This window comes from Staurois parvus, unplaced genomic scaffold (assembly GCF_062004578.1).
Source record: "Staurois parvus isolate SC_StPar_1 unplaced genomic scaffold, SC_StPar_1.0 ptg000122l, whole genome shotgun sequence".
Lineage (NCBI taxonomy): Eukaryota > Metazoa > Chordata > Amphibia > Anura > Ranidae > Staurois > Staurois parvus.
In genome coordinates, this window is record NW_028317918.1 from 7801402 (window position 1) to 7821163 (window position 19762).

Genomic DNA, 19762 nt, shown 5'->3' on the forward strand with positions numbered 1-19762 from the left:
GTGGGTTATGAATACCACTCAGGGGATCCTCTTACCCAAATGGCAGATTTCAGCCAAAAAGGGAAATGGGACAGGATGGCAGTCCAGCACTCAGTCTTCAGAGGGCCATGATAGAGTGACTCAGGGTTTCCCTGGTACCCCTGTCTCAGACAACCTGGACTCCAGTCTTCACTCTTGCAAGTCCTCTCTTAACTCCTCTGTATCCCCCATCCCACCATTTTAACAAAAGGGTAATTTTCTGCTTGCATTGGGTGCAAAGGGCATAAGCACTTAATGAAAGGGCATAATGCAGTTGATGTCCCCTATCAATTCACTTTCAGTTTCATGCACAAAATCATTTCTCCTAGATGATATTGTAGTGGAGTAAGAAGAGGAAGGGGAACTGGAAACATTGGAGTCAGAAGTCTTCTTTTGGGAAGATGGTTAGTTGACCATGATCTCTGCCAAACTTAAAGAGAGACTGTTGTGCTTTTGGTGGGCATGGTGCACACTTATTTGAAGTTGGAACTGCCTCCATCTTCTGATATACCAGTATCTCTAAATAAAAATCTAAGAAGCCTGGTAAGCCATTTCTGGTCCAGCTGCTAGTAGAGGATATTCTCTAGGAAGCCTGGCTGTGTATGTCCCTCCCCGGACTCATTTCAGACCTTTAGATTCAAGGAGTGGTGTCTCAGGAGTACAAGATGAAATTTTGGACTTGACCACCTCCTCACTTTATGCCCTCAAATCTTTGCTCAATACCGCAGGGATCAAGGGACCTTCACTCTGTCTTGCAAACCATTGTCTTTGGGAGTGATTGTTCAGGTCTTCCCTGAGGATTGTGTTCAGGGGTTTTACTCCCATCTATTAATGTTATCTAATCCTAATGGGGGCGTTTGCCCCATCCTGGATCTGAAGGTTCTCAAAACTGTCCTGCAAATCCAAAAATTCTGAATAGAATCAACCCACCTCTGTTATTGCTTTGCTGCAACTGTGAGGAATTTCTTGCATTGATAGTCATCAAGGATGCATACCTACATTCTCCATCTTACCTTCGCATCAGCAGTTCCTGAGATTTCCAGTTTGTGTCACTTTCTTTGGCCTGCCCATGACCCCTGGGTATTGACCAAAGTGCTGCGCTCCCAGGAAATCCATAATGTTGAGTGGTAGGACAACCTCCTTCTGAAGAAGCACTCTACCCAAGCCTTCTCCATCAACATCCAGTGAAATATATAGACATAGTCTTGAGGATGGTTTTAAGTCTCCGGACGTCTATGTTGGATCCCACCTATCATATGGGGTATCTGGGCCTAGTTTTGGGCATGGCTAATGCCAAAGTATTTATTCTCCAGGAACATATATTGGTCCTCAGATCTCATGTTAGGACTCTTTTTTTTCTAAAAGCTGCCATCAGTTAAATTTTGAATATGAGTTCTGGGCTTGACAGTAGCCTTCTTTGAAGCAACAAATTGTGCTCAGCTTTACTCCAGGTTCCTGCAGCTCAATGTGCTAACTGCGTGGGACAAACTACCTCAGTCTCTGGATGGACTGAGGAGTCCTTGAGCCAGTGATGGTTCAGGAGATTTGGTCATCAAAGGACTCAAGACTTAGTATAAATCTTCTGGAGCTAAGCTGCCAACTTCAGGGACAACAAGTTTCAGTTCAACCATGCCACAGCTGTGGCTTACATCAGTCATCAGGATGGCACCCAAAGGCACGTGGCCCATTTTTGCCTACAATCTTTATTCCTGAAGTAGACAGGTGGCAGGCAGACTCTTTCTGTCATCAGGGCCTAGTCTCTTCAGCACAAAGTTTTTGGGACCTCCGTCATAAATGGAGAATGATGGACGTGGATCTTCTGGCATGCTACTTCAACAACAAGGTGGACAGATTTGTGGCCAGCACCAGGGATCCTCAGGCCTTTTCAGTGGATGCACTGGTGACCCCATGGGATCATTTTCAGCTGATCTAAGCCTTCCGTCTAGTATCAATTCTTTCTTGGCTGCTTCAGAGGATCAAGGTAGCTGGTATTCTGGTGATCCTGAGGGCACAAACCTGTACAAGAAAATCTTGGTACTCAAAAGGCTAGTAAGTTGACTTCTCAGAAAATCTATCATTGCACATGGAAGGCCTACTTTGCATGGTGCAAGGAATGGGTGCTCTATCCTACACAGTGCTCCTTGGGACTTATTCTGTCTTTTCTATAGACTGGTTTGGATCAGCACTTAGCCTTGAGTACCCTCAAGGGTGAAATATCAGTCTTGACTATTTTTTTTAGAGACCTCTGGTTTCTCACTCTAGTAAAAGCCTTTGTACAAGGGGTACCTCACATAGTTCCCATCATTCATCCCTAGTGTAACTGTGAGATTGTAGTCTGGAGTTGGCAGCTCTCCAGAGGCCTCCCTTTCAGCCCATTCAGACATTCCCTTTGTTGACCTTACTTGTAAGATAATTTTCTTGTAGCTTTCACGTCGATGAGTTGAGTCTCATACTTGTTGGCCTTATTTTCTAGATTGCCTTTACTTGTTCTAGGGATAGGGTGGTTTTGACGTTTCAGGCCTCCTTTCTCTCCAAGGTAGTTACTTCCTTCCCCCTTAATTCCAGACACTGTCCTGCCCCTCTCCAAAAGAGATTTTGCTCCACTGTTTTGATGTTTTTCATGCCGTTGGGGTTTACTTCTTGGGCAATGCTTCTGTCTATCATGTGGAGACTGTTGGCTGGAGGTCTCCTGCAAGGGGCTTCCTGTGTCTAGTTCCACCATTGCTAGGCTTTCTTGCCTAGCTTTGTCAGTGCCAAAAGGGATTTTCGACACCAGGTGTTTGTTTCTTGGCAAGTTTTACTAGGCTAATGTTCAGTTGTCTGCGAATGCCAGCCTTCACCAAATAAAAAAGAAAAAAGCGCCACTTACAAAAAACACCAAAGTGTCAGCAGCATATCCCACCCAAAATAAATTTTGGCAACAATAATCAAAATTAAAAGGTATGCGCTAATAACAAACTTATACAAAAGTGTATGTCATCATCCAAAAAACATTAGTGTTTTAAATAAATTATAGTGTCCAAACATAAATTAGTGTCCAAAAAAATATATATATCTTCAGTGACTTGAACCAATTGTGAGAAATCCACCACCAAAGGAGATTAAATAAACTCACCAGAGCTAATGGCTGGTCAGATTATAAACCAGCAACAGCGCTTGTGCTCTGGGAGCAATGAACCCGATGTCCAAATAGATATGGTGATGTTTCACATACTTCCAGATAATAAATCACAGCCAAACAACTTTGCAGCCCAAGCTCTTATGATGAACTTCTCCACTCTTTCTCATACCTCCATGAGAGCATGCAGTACACTCAGGGACAAAAAAGAGAACATAATGGTGCAATACGTTTTTTTCATTTATCTCTTTAATAAAAAAGGTATAAGGAAACTCACAAACAAGGTGTCCAACAGACACCAGCTTCAATCGCAAAAAAGGGTTGAGATACAGTTAACGCTCACCGCAGATCTCTCCCATACAGCACAGACCAGCAAGGCTCTCTAACGTCCACATCAAATAGGCTACGCCCAACCGGTTTCGTCACACCGACGTCATCAAGGGGCGGTACAATTTATTATCTGGAAGTATCTGAAACATCACCATATCTATTTGGACATCGGGTTCATTGCTCCCAGAGCACAAGCGCTGTTGCTGGTTTATAATCTGACCATTAGCTCTGGTGAGTTTATTTAATCTCCTTTGGTGGTGGATTTCTCACAATTGGTTCAAGTCACTGAAGATATATATATTTTTTTGGACACTAATTTATGTTTGGACACTATAATTTATTTAAAACACTAATGTTTTTTGGATGATGACATACACTTTTGTATAAGTTTGTTATTAGCGCATACCTTTTAATTTTGATGAATGCCAGCCTTCACCAGCAAAGAACTTCAGGCCGATTTCTGAGTTGGGACTGGGTTTCCTTGTTCACCTCCTTATGGGCATGTTGGCGTTATTTGCTGTGTTTGCTCACCTCTCCAATTTATTGTCTGGGGACCTTCCCGTCTCTATGTCTAATGGAGCCTGTGTCTTTATCTGTGCAACTAGGAAAAAGGGAGTTTTGACTTATCTGTAAAATTCTTTTCTTGAAAGCTCAGTACAGGACAAAGGCAATCCCCCGCCTAGCATTTTCCTCCTTTTGCTTGATACAAAACTGTGGATTGCTGGAAGTGGGCGGTGTTATATGAGCTGTAAAACGTTCTGTTTGCCAGTGTGTCCAATTACTTGAAGGTGGAAATAAATAAACCAGTGTCTATGGCCTGTACTGTATTTGCAAGGATATAATTTAAAAAATCCCTTTTCTCCTCCTACCACCATGCTTTTTATGAGCACATAAACTTCTTGGCTTTACTGCTTCAATGTTTGTATTTAAAAAAAAAACATTTAATGATGTGATTTGTGTCTTTCTTTGTCTGTTTAGAGTTTAGTTTTAACACTAACACCATTTATATATAAAAATACATGAAAAGGACAGCAAGGGTGCAGATATGTATACATTTCTTGTAGTTTTAATGAGTTAAAAACAAAACATTCACTTACATTTGGACATGCATTATCCAGTGATGACAGAAGCCTGAACTAACAAGCAAAGACCAAAATATAGCCCTGCACAGTATTATCAGTATGTCACAGGGCAAAGCACACAGACCCAGTGACAGGAGTGAGCGGGGTTATGGCAGGCAATGGATTTCTGTGCATCCGCCCCTTTCTCAAGCCTGTTTAATGCTGTACATGATATATAGTATGCATAGCAGCTACACTTGTCATTGGACAACACTAGAATCATCACAAACAAATGTGGGCTAAGGGAATGTGAAATAAATAGGCAGTTGTTTTTGGATTTCCAACTACTTATATTAAAACTATGTACTATAATTAGCTAGTATGTCTAAGCTCTGACAATATTGATGGTAATAATGTATTACGATATTTGCTATAAAAATAAACACAATGCTCAAAGAAGCAAAAGACTTATTTATTTACAAATAAAGTAAAACACTAACAGAGAAATCTAAACAAATATTACAGAGAATATAGAAATATAAGAGCAGAGGTGATACGTTATGTATGTTTGTCCTCAGAATTGAGTATCCTTTAACTGGGTTCTGGGTAGAAAGAGGGAGGAGGCCATGGCTGGCCGTTACATTTAAAGCACTCACAGTCACCACCCACACAAACACCCTCGACCCGCCCGATGTAGTCCTTCGTCCAATGAGCAACAATTCATAACTTATAAGGAGCTGTCCTCTCTAATCTCTAGGAAGTATAGTATTACCCCAGCCATCCGCCTGGAAGTATGTTGTTGTCTCCACCAGGGGGCACTGCTATATTGCCAAAAATGTTTTGGCCCAGGTCAACATTCCAGTCCATATCTGTTTTCTTCCTAATCTGTCATTTTAATCTTAGTGTCACTAGGGAATCTGAGCTGAGGCTTTCTTATCTCCATACCCCCCTGCTAGAGGGTATGTGTAAACTCCCTGGACCAGGATTCTAGTATGCAATCTTTGGTTAGACATGCTCTGTTGTAAATTCTTGTTTTTCTGACAGTCCAAGATGACATCCAACAGGCCAAATGGTTCTATGTTAACCAGGCAGTAAGAATCTATAAATGTCCGATATAAAAACATGTTGCCTTCCAACAGAATGAATGGAAAACATTACTACACTGTTACCTATCATAAGATTTATAAAACAAAATGAAAAATTCAAAATAAGTAAGCCTTTAAAATATATCTGAACAATTATAAAATAGTAAACCTCAGGACATATTGATCAACATTGATATTAAATATGTATTAAAATGTAAAAAATAAAAAAGTATATCCAAAATGATATATGTATTATATATATATATATATATATATATATATATATATATATATATATATATATATACACACACACTGTATTTACAACAGCCCTTCAAAGTATTCTTTTGCAATAAACTGATATAATAAAACAGATTTCATTTTAGCACTGACCTCATTCAGCCCTAACGGAGACAAAGTGTGTGTATATATATATATATATATATATATATATATTATTATTATACAGTATTTATACAGCGCCAAAGGGTATGCTCAGCGCTGTACAGTAGCAAGGGGGACAGAACATGAGACAAGACAGTAACAATACAATACACGAGGGGTTCGAGGGCCCTGCTCTTTCGAGCTTATATGTACAGTTGTGTTCAAAATAATAGCAGTCAGACATCACTAACCTGATCAATCTCTGTTTTTGGTAGAAATGATATTTCTACATGGCAAATAATTTACTAGCAGGTGTAGTAGAGTAATAGAAATCCAACAGACCCAACAGTCATGACATGCATGCTGCTGATTCTGTGTAATTGAATCACTAATTGAAAGGGGCATGTTCAAAATAATAGCAGTGTGGAGTTCTATTAGTGAGGTCATTCATTCTATGAAAAACAGGTGGCAAATATTGCCCTTATTTAAGGAAGGAAGGCAGCAAATGTTGTACATGCTGGTTACAGTGCATTTCTCTCTGAAATTCTGATGAAAATGGGTCGTTCCAGACATTGTTCAGAAGAACAGCGTACCTTGATTAAAAAGTTGATTGGAGAGGGGGAAAAGTGATTAAGTGGGGATAAAGTGGGGAAGAAGTGGAGATAAAAAAGAGCAGAAAATGATAGGCTGCTCAGCTAAAATGATCGCAAATGCTTTAAAATGGCAACCAAAACCTGAAAGACGTGGAAGAAAGCGAAAAACTATTATTTGAATGGATAGAACAATAGCCAAAATGGCAAGGACTCAGCCAACAATCAGCTCCAGGAAAATCAAAGAACGTCTAAAGTTACCTGTGAGTACTGTTACAATTAGAAGATGCCTATGTGAAGCCAAGCTATCTGCAAGAAGCCCCCGCAAAGTCCCACTTTTGAAAAAAAGACGTGCTGAAGAGGTTACAATTTGCCAAAGAGCACATTGACTGGCCTAAAGAGAAATGGCGCAACATTTTGTGGACTGATGAAAGTAAGGTTGTTCTTTTTGGGTCTAGTGGCCGGAGACAGTTTGTCAGACGACCCCCAAACACTGAATTCAAGCCACAGTACACTGTGAAGACAGTCAAGCATGGTTGTGCAAGCATCATGATATGGGGATGTTTCTCATACTATGGTGTTGGGCCTATTTATCACATACCAGGGATCATGGATCACTTTGAATACATCAGAATACTTGAAGAGGTCATGCTTCCTTATGCTGAAGAGGAAATGCCCTTGAAATGGGTGTTCCAACAAGACAACGACCCCAAACACACCAGTAAAGGTGCAACATCTTGGTTCCAGACCAACAAGATTGACGTTATGGAGTGGCCAGCCCAATCCCCGGATCTTAATCCAATAGAAAATTTGTGGGGTGACATCAAAAATGCAGTTTCTGAGGCAAAACCAAGAAATAGAGAAGAACTGTGGAATGTAGTCCAATCATCCTGGGCTGGAATACCTGTTCACAGGTGCCAGAAGTTGGTTGACTCCATGCAACACAGATGTACATCAGTTCTCAGAAACAGTGCTTATACAACTAAATATTCATTAAGTGATTCAAAGGAAAGCAAAATCTTCAAACATTTTTCAGATTATATAGTGAATGTTTGAGTTTGTAAAGAAGAATACAAACACTGCTATTTTTTTGAACAGTCTAATATTCACTTTTCTTCAATTTTTTTAGAGGAACAACACAAATGTGATATATTTTTCTTCATGTTTTGATTTGGAATAGAATGTGTAGTGTTCCCAATGTATTTGTGTGTATGGAGATAAAAACTATTAGAAGGATTTTGAGCTTTATTCACTTTCTTTCAACACACTGCTATTATTTTGAACTATATATATATATATATATATATATATATATATATATGAGAAAATAAATAAAATACACACACAGTATACAGTATAGTGTGTGACAGGAGGAGAGGATAATGTGAGCAAAATAATTACCCATCAAGATGGTGTTGGTCCTTGATTGCCCAGTCAGCAAACTGGTGGGGAGTGTTTCTGTTCAAACATGTATTACATAGAAAGTCAAGGGTCTGGCTGTACTGTCTGAATCATGAGATTGGCTGAACAGGATAGCAAATGCTTTAGCAGGTACCACTAACATATACCTGTATGTTTTTAAACTGTATATATAGTTAATTGTTTAATGTTCAGCTTTAACAGAGATTAAAAATATCAGCAGAAAGTACAAAAAAACAAAGATGTACGGTAAAAAAAGGAATGAAAATAGTCTCTGAAATGACCATGGAAATCAGTAAACCTCTGTGGCCTGTTGTACTAAGTGTTGGTGAACAGGAACACCATTGAACTGTAAATAAGTATTGAGTATTACACTGAGTATTTGAAGTTTAAAATCATGGTGGTATGGTCATGATATACTGTACATCTAGATCTTCGGAACTGTAATGATTACTTTGGCACCAAACTTCTAAAATATCTGAGCATGAAATTGCTTTTTGTTATGTGTTCAGCACCTAGTTTCATCTTTCCTATTTCATAATGTTACAGTATGCTATCTTGTACACTATTATTTTGTACCTGTCCTTCACAGATTAAACATTCATAAGCAATGCAAGGTAACTTGCATTCAAATTCTTTTGGACATTTCCATTCCCCTGAGAAATTTCATGTAGTCCTATCCATATATAGCATAGCTAACTAGCAATTCCTCATGAGACCACTGAATTCCTCAGTGCAAATATGGATGGGCCTGTCTCTTCAGCAGCCGTGTTTGTTAGCATGTTACATTTGTCTTTGTCAAGAGGAGACTGTGTCCTTCACGCTTCCACAACCGGAGGATATATTGTAATATGCATACCATGTTTTTTCTAAGGTCTTTATGTAATTCTGAGGATAAGTGTATATGTGTAACAATATCCTGGTTGATTCCCTGCACAGGAGTGTCTACCACTGTCCTTTGAAGCATCCATAAAAGAGGTGACCTGGAGAGGCAGTGCTCTGCTGCCCTGGGAATACTTCCCTCCTTCAGTAGACCGGTTCAATGCGTATGCTATACATGGTTCTGGCTCACAGAGAACCTATGAGTCACTTTATCCAGTACCTGAAAAGGAAATACAAGTGGGTCAGCGACCTGATTTGTAAGTGTGAAATGGCCATGTTGCCAATATTGATGTAGACAACTATTTTATTATGTGAAAGCAATGATTGATTTCTTCTTACAATGCTTTCAAGGCAAAAAGGAAACAAAGAAGGCAGCTGGAACTGAAGCACAGCTACTGTTCAGGCTTTAATTGCTGACTGGAGACATTTGGCAAAGTTGTTAGCTATAGACACGATGTGTATAGTGATGTTCACCGAAGGGAGGGGGTTCGCAGGAGGGTTTGTAAGAGCAAAAATAGACAATTGGTCTATTTTCCAAGAAACTTTCCTTCATTATAAAGTAGAACTCTGGTACCATAGAGGAGCCTGTTATTCAAATTGATAAGCTCTTGTAATGATTATACCCAAGCAGGAACTTTCTCTGCTTTCTTTGCAGTTGGACAGATGTGAATTTTTTATGTACCCACCTACTCGGCAACTTGTGTTGACTGACAGCACTGACATGCCGTGCAAAATACTGCATCATGGGAACAGAACTTTTTTTTCCCCCCCATTTCAAAGGTATTAATCTATATGCCAAAGAGTGGCCACATACTGTAGGTTGTTTTTTTTATCCCCTTTGGTTAACTGTTAGTGACATCATGAGAATTATTGATATTAGTATATGTGATCAGTGTAAATGTAAATATTCCTTACCTTCTTCAGATAAATGATCACTAGGACATGCTTTACTTTTTTTCAGTGCAGTGTGTTGCGACACAGTACACCACTTTGCAACCTGCTGCAGAGAGTAAAGCTGAGTAAGTGCTAGTGCACATATATGCGGATTGGATGCGGTTTGAACCGCATCCAATCAGCATGACATGTGAAATAACATTGCTTTCTATGGTGCCTGTTCACATATGTCCAGTGCACTGGTAGTGCGGATTGAAAAAGAGTCATATCCGATTTCTGAGCAGTGCGGTCCGGTTCAGGTGTGGATTACAGGCTATTGACTTGCATGGGAACTGTTTCTAAACTGCACGTCATCAGTTGTAAACAGGATAAAATCCTGACATGAACCTCATCTAAACCTGTCCTGAACCTGATGTAAACCTGAACTGCTTAACAACTACTGTACCAATTAGCTGTGAAACCTGAGCTTCAGTCCGCATTGCACATGCGTGAATTAGCACTTAAACATAATTTTGAGATATTTCAATAAAACCAAAAAAGTAAACAGTGTGATGCATTGTTTACAATGAATCGGCACCCCTACCTTCAAAGCTCACACCAGCAGCCACTGGTGTGAACGGGCCCCTATATTTGCTTCTCTTGTCCCTTGCTCCTGCATTAATCCTCATGCTTAGCCTGATGATCTCTACAGCTTATTGGTGCTGAGATGTGCAGCACATACTGTAGGTAATGTACTCCAGACGATACACATGATTGGCTGCTGTGGGCACAAATTTTGTTTTTTCTTTGCTTCAACAACTACAGTGGATATAAAAAGTCTTCATACCCCTGTCAAAATGTCAGGTTTCTGTGATGTAAAAAATGAGACAAAGATAAACCATTTCAGAACTTTTTCCATCTTTAATGTGACCTATAAACTGTACAATTCAATTGAAAAACAAACTGAAATCTTTTAGGGAGGGGAAGTAAACATAAAAAAACTAAAATAATGTGGGTGCATAAGTGTGCACACCCTCTTATAACTGGGGATGTAGCTGTGTTCAGAATTAAGCAATCACATTCAAAATCATGTTAAATAGGAGTCAGTACACACCTGCCATCATTTAAAGTGCCTCTGATTAACCCCAAATACATTTTAGCTGTTCTAGCAGGTCTTTCCTGACATTTTCTTAGTCACATCCTACAGGAAAATCCATGGTCCACAGAGAGCTTCCAAAGCATCAGAGGGATCTCATTGTTAAAAGGTATCAGTCAGGAGAAGGGTACAAAAGAATTTCCAAGGCATTAGATATACAATGGAACACAATGAAGACAGACATCATCAAGTGAAGAAAATATGGCGCAATGGTGACATTACCAAGAACTGGACGTCCCTCCAAAATTGATGAAAAGAAGAGAAGAAAACTGGTCTGGGAGGCTGCCAAAAGGCCTACAGCAACATTAAAGGAGATGCAGGAATACCTAGCAAGTACTGGCTGTGTGGTACATGTGACAACAATCTCCCGTATTCTTCATATGTCTGGGCTATGGGGTAAAGTGGTAAGATGGAAGCCTTTTCTTAAAAAGAAAAACATCCAAGCCTGGCTACATTTTCCAAAAACACATCTGAATTCTCCCAAAAGTATGTGGGAAAATATGTTATGGTCTGATGAAACCAAGGTTGAACTTTTTGGCCATAATTCGAATAGATATGTTTGGCGCAAAAACAACACTGCACATCACCAAAAGAACACCATACCCACAGTGAAGCATGGTGGTGGCAGCATCATGCTTTGGGGCTGTTTTTCTTCAGCTGGAACTGGGACCTTAGTCAAGGTAGAGGGAATTGTGAACAGTTCCAAATACCAGTCAATAGTGGCACAAAACCTTCAGGCTTCTGCTAGAAAGCTGAAGATGATGAGGAACTTCATCTTTCCGCACATCAACGACCCAAAGAATACATCCAAATCCACAAAAGGAATGGCTTCACCAGAAGAATATTCAAGTTTTGGAATGGCCCAGCCAGAGCCCAGACCTGAATCCGATCGAAAATCTGTGGAGTGATCTGAAGAGGGCTGTGCACAGGAGATGCCCTCGCAATCTGACAGATTTGGAGTGTTTTTGCAAGGAAAAGTGGGCAAATATTGCCAAGTTAAGATGTGCCATGCTGATAGATTTATACCCAAAAAGACTGAGTGATGTAATACAATCAAAAGGTGCTTCAACAAAGTATTAGTTTAAGGGTGTGCACACCATGTTATTTTAGTTTTTTATTTTTACTTCCCTCCTCCTAAAAGATTTCAGTTTGTTGTTCAATTGAGTTGTACAGTTTATAGGTTACATTAAAGATGGAAAAAGTTCTGAAATGATTTATCTTTGTCTCATTTTTTTATATCACAGAAACCTGACATTTTAAAAGGGGTGTGTAGACCTTTTATATCCACTGTATAGATCAGCACCAATGATTCTACACTACGTATATAGCTTTCTATTGTGGATAGAACAGATTCAGGGTTTCTAACCAGTTAAGCTGAATTGAAATGAAAATGAGAGTCTGTGAAGTGAAATTATGTAATACATATTTTTTTTTTTAGCTAGTCACGTGTACATTGAAAATGAAATAATAGCTGCATGAATAAGGGGATCCACTTATCAATGTATTTAACAAAATTAGAACCGTACTTTATCTTCTTTTGTTTTCCAGTCATCGCTTGGAGTACTTTAAGCCTTTTAACTTCCATATGTTGATGGGGGAAGAATGGAAACAGCCTGAATCCAACCTCTGGAAAATGTAACTTGTCTGAAGATGTGCATTTGTGCTTTAAATGTCTTCTAATTATTCAAATCATCTTTTTTTTTTTTAATATCGGCAGGGATAATCTCTGCATAATATATTACATTCTTGCAAGTATGTATTAAAGTTCCTTCACTGCAGAGAAACAGTCACACTAACTTATCACTATGTCTCAGACCCAATGATTTTTTTTACCATCAGTGCTAAATCTAATGCTTTAAAGAGACCCTGTCTCCATACTAGTTATATTACCAACAGTCTTCTCATGAGTTATATGTCAAATAACCTTGTTTCAGGCATTCTCCCTGTAATTACTGATCATTTTTGATGTTCAACAAACCTAAGGCTGTTGCTGGACTCTGCCATCTTGTTTGCTACATTATCAGCCCCAGGCAGACTCACAGGTGTCACTCAAATGATATTTGTGTCTGCCTACGTGGCATCAGGGGTGTAGAGGCAGGAACAAAGGCCAACATAGACAGAAATTGTCACTTGCAGGAAGTGGTCAGAACTAAACTTACATGGGCAAAACTTAATGAACAAAAAATAATAAAAAATACATGAAAGTGTTTTTTGTCCCCGTCTGATACAAGATTTCCATGTAATTGTTTCCCAGTTAGTGGTGTGATCAGGTCTTAAAGTGCAACTCCAGGCAGCATGTTAATTAGGCAATGTGTTAGCACTGTCCAGGAAACTGAGAGAGGAAGGACACTGCAACCCTAGGGATCTATTGAGTGGGGCAGCTAGCCATAGAACTTCAGAGCTGTTCAACAGGTAGGCCATGTCACCTGTCTGAGTGTAATTAAATAAAAAATATATTTGATTGTATTGTACCCATTATTGGTGTCTGTTGCTTTCTAATCAAAGCCAAACATCTTCAGATTTGCACTTCAACCATTGTTCACAGAAGTCCAGCAGTACAGGACCTCACTTGTGAGAGATAATAAAAACCTATGCTGAAGCAGTAGAAGAGGTATAATAAAAGTTCTGGTTCTCGATATATCCAAGCAGCTGTAGTTTGTCTGTTGCACATACTACAATGACTTTTTCACATCATATTATAATTGGTTAAGCTGACTATACACTGATGGATTTCTTGTGATCAGCATGCTAATAGTGTGGATGGACGACTACCCCCCTTTCAGTGACAGTTTTCATCCCAGATCCTTCAATTTTCAATATTTAACAGGAGGCAACCAACGGCCACCCACTAAGCAAATTTTCTCCATGTTCATAAGAAACCTGCTGAAATTTATACAATGTATGCCCAGTGTGTGTTAGAGAAATTCTTTTTGTTAGAACACCCAAAGGGCTTTGAGCTTGCGTCATTGGACAAATTCAGCATGCATTTGACATCAGTTTGATCATCCAGAATTAATTGACAGTATTGCCTTTCAACTGAAACTGCTGTGATTACAACGTAACAATTTCTACTCTCATTTCAGTTATTTACTTACCACTCACAGGAAACAGTTGAAACCATAGGTGACAAATTAAAGTGTTACTAAACCCTGGACTCTGCATTCACTATATCTGGTCTCCCACAGTACACAGAACATGGAAGTGCAATTATTTTAGTAAATATAAACTGCTAAATACCTTTTCTCATCAGCCATTAGAGCAGTCTTGTGACTTCTATCAGTGTGCAGCTGAGCACATGTTAAAGCTTGTAGGAGGAGTTTTCATTCTGCTGTAGGAGGATGCATGACCCCTGACCTCTGTCTGGACAGTGCTGATTGGCCCTGTGCTGATCACATGCACTCTCCCAAGAAAAAAACTCTCTAGCAATACACATCAAACTGAGCATGTGCAGAGTGACTGCGCACGATATCTCTTATCAAGAGATAAGAGGGGGACACAGGAAGAAGGGGAGGATAAGAGACGTCAGGATCAAACAGCGGTTTTACACAATGCAGAGGATTAACCCCTTAGGTTCCACAGTGAGTATAACAAGCATGCTTTACTGCATATACAGGCTGATTCTACTGTTGTGGGTTTAGTAACACTTTATTGTGATTGAAATCTGATGATCTTTAGAACTGGAAGAACACTTTTTAATGCAATGCATAATACAGAATTAAAATTCAACTGAAGTCACACAAAAATATATTTAGCTGGATAGACTTGGGACTAACAACCTCTATTTGTATAGTCTTTGCCATTATAGCAGTCACTCAGTGCGGTTAATTTACTAAAGGCAAATAAGGTGTTCACTTTGTAAGAAAGTTTTAATATGCAAGGAATTATCCCTTCGTAAATGTGAAGAAAATTCACTTTGCAAATGAATACCCAATCATGTGCATGAATTTAAAAAAACTGTATTTGTTTCTGCACATGATTGGATAATGGAAGTGGGTAGAGCTTTACCTCATTCACTAAGCTTAGAGAAAATTCCCTTGCAGTGTGAACAGCGTGTGTCTCTAAGAGCCCATGCTGATAGGCTTTTGTTTGCTTCATGCTGGTTTTTAATTTCCATTCAAGTCTATGTGAAGGCAAAACCCATTTGTGGTTGATCAGAAGGAAGTCAACTGCAGATCGGATGCACCAGTCAATGAATTTGGAATGATATCAGAAGCATTTCAAACTGATGTCAAAGCTTTTTAAGCCAAAAGCTCACCACCACAGGCCCTAAATGTGATTGTGTAGAGCAGTAAGGGAGAATTTCACCAGCACACGGAGGATCACCAATATGAATCCAAAAGTTTTCATAAACGATCACATAGTTACAGCAAGGCAACGTTTCGTAGTCTTGCAGAACCCCTTCATCAGGCATATGATTGTTTATTAAAACTTTAGGAACCATATTGGCGATCCTCTGTGTGCTGGTGACATTCTACCTTGCTGATTCTGTTCCGTTCCAGCCAACGGTCGCTGCAGCACCCACTTATACACACAGACATTTGTAACACAGGTATGTGTGTGTTTGCATTGTACACTTGCATTGTGTAGAGCAGTAGGCACAGAGTTTGACAACACTGTCCGGTGCACACTATACTGTAAAGACCCGTATACCTGATCAGAAAATTGTACAAAAATTTCCATATGAGTAATGGCCAGTTGATCATCTGTTTGTTAGTATAGTGGCTTTGCAATTCTGACTGTTCGGACAAAATAAAGAAAGTGCAAGCTAGAAATTGTTTATTGTACGTGAACACAATGTCCGAGTTTCACTCAATGTGTATTGTAACAAAAATTAAAAAAAAAAAACGTGCATGATGAGAAGCAAAGAACGACCTGGAAGAAGGTGACAAAGAAAATAGAAATCATACACAAGAAAGAACGTTTGCCTACATAAGCCGAGAATTTTTGTACAAGTTAATAACATTGTCATTTACATCATGATATGCACCTTCGTGGATAATTGGCCGATTGTTCCTCCGATTTTATCATAGTGTGTCCTAGGCTTAAGAGACCTAGTCATACACTCCCTCTTGTCTTTTTCTGCTGTACAGGTGTATTGCAATAAGGAATGTGCCAATACTCATCAATGTCAGCATAGGGCACTGGGTTGGGAGGGCAGAAAACACATATCGAGGAAGAGAAAACCGTATTTAAGGCATTACCAAGATGGTTAAAATAAAGAATGGGGATTTAGACCTCAGCCTGCACTGCAGCACATCACAATGCATGGTAACACACATACTATCTGATTTTTGACTGGGCTATGATGCTTTGGCAGCCAATTCAAATAATGGACTGCCTTAACATAATACACATTTTTCTGTAACGCATCATAAAAATGTGAATGGGCCCTTAATGTCGCCTCTACTAAACTGTGCTGATTAATAGCACAGCTTAAATTGAGCAGAATAGCTGAAGCTCTTTGTGCAAAATAGTTGCAGAGATTGTTTCTTAGTTTACATCTGTTCTTCCTTACAATATGCCAAGGTAAAGTGGTAAAACTACATATTTAAATGTTCCCATCCTTTCACAGATGGGGGTGATAGTGCTTCCAAAATTACATTGTGGTTGTATTAGGTGACCAGGACCATAAGCAAATAGTTCTTTGCAATTCTCTTTAAAAAGTGATATGCAGTGGCATTGCAATTTAACACTGCAGCTAGAAGCTAGTCTTTCTCATTTCCTGGAACCTTTTCTGTGAAAGTGTAATGAATGACCTCTGTCTGCTGCTCTTCATCTAAAAATTGTACATTCAGATATATGGGCCTGTATTTTATGGCAGAAGCAAAGGCCAGCATATGTTCACTGAACTTGTCAATATAATTTTACATCAGAACAGAAGATGATTTACAGAATCCACCTGTATTGCTAGCAGTAATGTACATATCACCAACCTCGAAGTATTGCAGGTCAACTTCTGCACCGCACAGGTTCTTGCTGAACATCATCCATGACCACTGTTCCCTTCCAAATAACATATGTACAATGGCAGAAGAAAATACAAGCAGAAAATAGCTTGACCAACTTTAGCAGTAACCTTGAGCAACATTTTTTGTCAAGGAAAGGTATTTCAGAATTCAGTATTAATGTACTTTAAAAGGATTGTTATCCAAAATGTTGCTTTGATACACTGTCTTGCCCCAGTTCTCATATATGCTCATATTTTGCGCGGGCATGAGAGCCCATTCATTTGAATGGACTCCCATGCCCTGTGACAACCGGGGAAGAAGTCCCTGCACTTCTTCCGAAAACGCAGCCCGCACGGGGACCTCGGTTCCCAGTATGGTTACGTTTTTCAGTGCAGGTGGCATGCCATTAGAACTAATGGCACCCGCCCGCGGGTCCACCTTTCTCTGTGCGGGTGGTGTGGCTGCACGGATTTTTGTGCGGATCTGCAGTGGCACCACCTGCACAGATGTGAACCTAGCCTTATAGGTTGTGACGACTTGGGGGTTTTCTAGCTCATTGGTAGTGCAAAACAGTGAGTTCACTCAACTCCAGAGGTGTCTTTTCAGGGATTTTTTTGCTCACTTTTATTTAGCCATTTGCCCTCCAGAGGATTTACCCCCCTTCCTGACTAGGCCATTTTTTGCATTACGGCGCTGTGTTATTTTAACTGACAATTGTGCGGTCATGCAACACTACACCCAAATTAAATTTACGTCCTTTTTTTTCCCACAAACTGAACTTTATTCAGGTGGTATTGATCGCCTGTGCACTTTTTATTTTTTGCACTATACATCCCCAGTGACACAAATACAGTGATCAGTGCTAAAAAAAAGCACTGACACTGTACTAATGACACTGGGCACTGATCATCAAGCACACCCCCGTGCTCATGCACTAACTGCTGTACTTCTTGCTGCTGGCCTCTTATCCTTGCAGCTACCTGCTGCCACATCCTTCACAGGCTTTGACCTCTGTCCTGTCCTGGATAGCTTGGTGCAGATATGCACCCCTCTCTGCTCCCAACACACACTGACCCCTTTGGAAGGGTGGGACACTGACCTCTAATCCTGTCTCCCCTAAGCACCTACCTGTGCTATTCGTGTGCTTGTTTACCACAAAACCTGGCCTGGACTGCCATTTTACACAGTTGCATGGCCTCGCTCTGCCACAAGGTGTACTGGGATTATTAGTGTGTCATTATCCTTTAGGGTTCCTTAGAAGCCCTGAAACCCAGGGTGTTCTTATATGCAAATTACTTTCTTTGGAATGTGGGCATGACAGTGTCCTCGCCTACCTTTCACACTTTAGAAGATAATCAAATATATGTTTAGGCTCCTCTTACTGCCTACACTAACCCTATGATGGCTAATTACATCTACTAACATTACTACAGGTACACCTTATGTTGTGTGTGTTACATTTCATATTTGTGTGAACAACATTATATCTGTGTGGAATACCTGGCAATCCCCCTGCTTTCCTATTTCAAACTGACCACACCAGGTTTTAATGCACATCCATCCAAGTTGTGGTCAAGTTTGCTTCTGTGCATTCTACTTGGGTGCACAACCTGCCTGTAAGCCAATGATCAGATTTCTGCTGACATGCACCCTGCACAGCTCTCCACTGGGAATATCAGTGTACTGTTGTTTCTCTGCCTCTTGCTGAGAAATGCCCCCTCCCCACCCCCAGCTCATTGTTGTATATTTCTGTCTCTACATGTTACACTGGACTGTGCCTATGCCCCATTCCAGCTGCTGCTACCATGCCCCCCCCATCTTCACAAGCAGTGTCCCCACCTCTCTATGTTCCTTATGTAGCTGAAAACAGAGGCTGTGTGATCACTAATAGAAATAAAAAATAATATTTAAAATATTTTTTATATATACAGTATACACATACAACTGTTTGCCTTTAATTTCTATTTTAACCTGAATGGATAGTGGTTTACATATACTTTACAGAGGTATAAAACTCAAAACCAAAAATGTAATATATTGCAGCTTACAAATCATTACATGTGGTGACTGTATTATTTTCCTTTTTTGGAGTGCCTCTACTCTGGATGAATGAGCACAGGGGGTACATTTCAACAGCAGCATTGTTAATCTGGGGGAAGGGGAGTATTAGATTTAAATACACTAACAAATTGAAGCCAAACTCCAGCTAACACTTTATGAGCAGTCACAACAATGTTTTTTTTCCTTTTGGGATAAAGATTTCACATTAATAAATAAAAGCTGATCATTGTAAAACCCCCTGTGAGTATTAAATGGTTTGTCTCATCTCTATAACTGATATAATAGGTGGAGAGCTTGATCTTTTAAAAATGACACACTTACTGACTGGATCATCAGCAGGGCCAGTGCTAGACTATTTTGCGCCCTAGGCAAGACCAGCTACTTGCGCCCCCCCAATTAAAAAAAAAATGTTTAAAAACAGAAAATATTAAATCAACAAAACATGAAACTGCTAAATTTCTTTTTATTTGCAAAAATAAGTGCCATAAGATGCCAACAGCACCAATATTAAAGGACAAAATATATATTAACCAAATATAAATTAACTGTATTAACTGATCAGACAGAGAAACAAAAAAAAGAGACAGTTACAAAATTCCACAGTGATTAGTAGCTGTCTAGCCGACTTGCAGTAAGGGACTGAGTCTGAGAGAAACACTGGAAGGAGCGGCAGCTCAGCTGTTACACCGGCCCCAGACACCCAGCATCTTCTTCTGTCCTTTCTTCCTCCCCCTATACTGCCCCTTCTCTCAACTGAAGGATCATTCATGATGTGGCTGTGTCCCACACGATCAATCAGCATCCGTGTCCCCTCCTCCTCCCATCTCTTTTATGACC

The 19762-nt window shown here is 39.8% G+C and overlaps 1 protein-coding gene across 2 annotated transcripts in view; it reads left to right on the forward strand.

The window, feature by feature from the left end:
* Nucleotides 1-13387, forward strand: part of LOC149467137 (UPF0462 protein C4orf33 homolog) — a 68363-nt gene extending 54976 nt beyond the window's left edge. For both annotated transcript variants that reach the window (XM_089672203.1, XM_089672202.1), the window contains exons 5-6: nucleotides 8945-9144; nucleotides 12465-13387. In XM_089672203.1, the coding sequence (XP_089528329.1) occupies nucleotides 8945-9144; nucleotides 12465-12555 (291 nt within the window). In that variant the 3' untranslated portion in view covers nucleotides 12556-13387. The remainder of the gene's footprint in view (nucleotides 1-8944; nucleotides 9145-12464) is intronic.
* Nucleotides 13388-19762: the final 6375 nt, after the last annotated feature.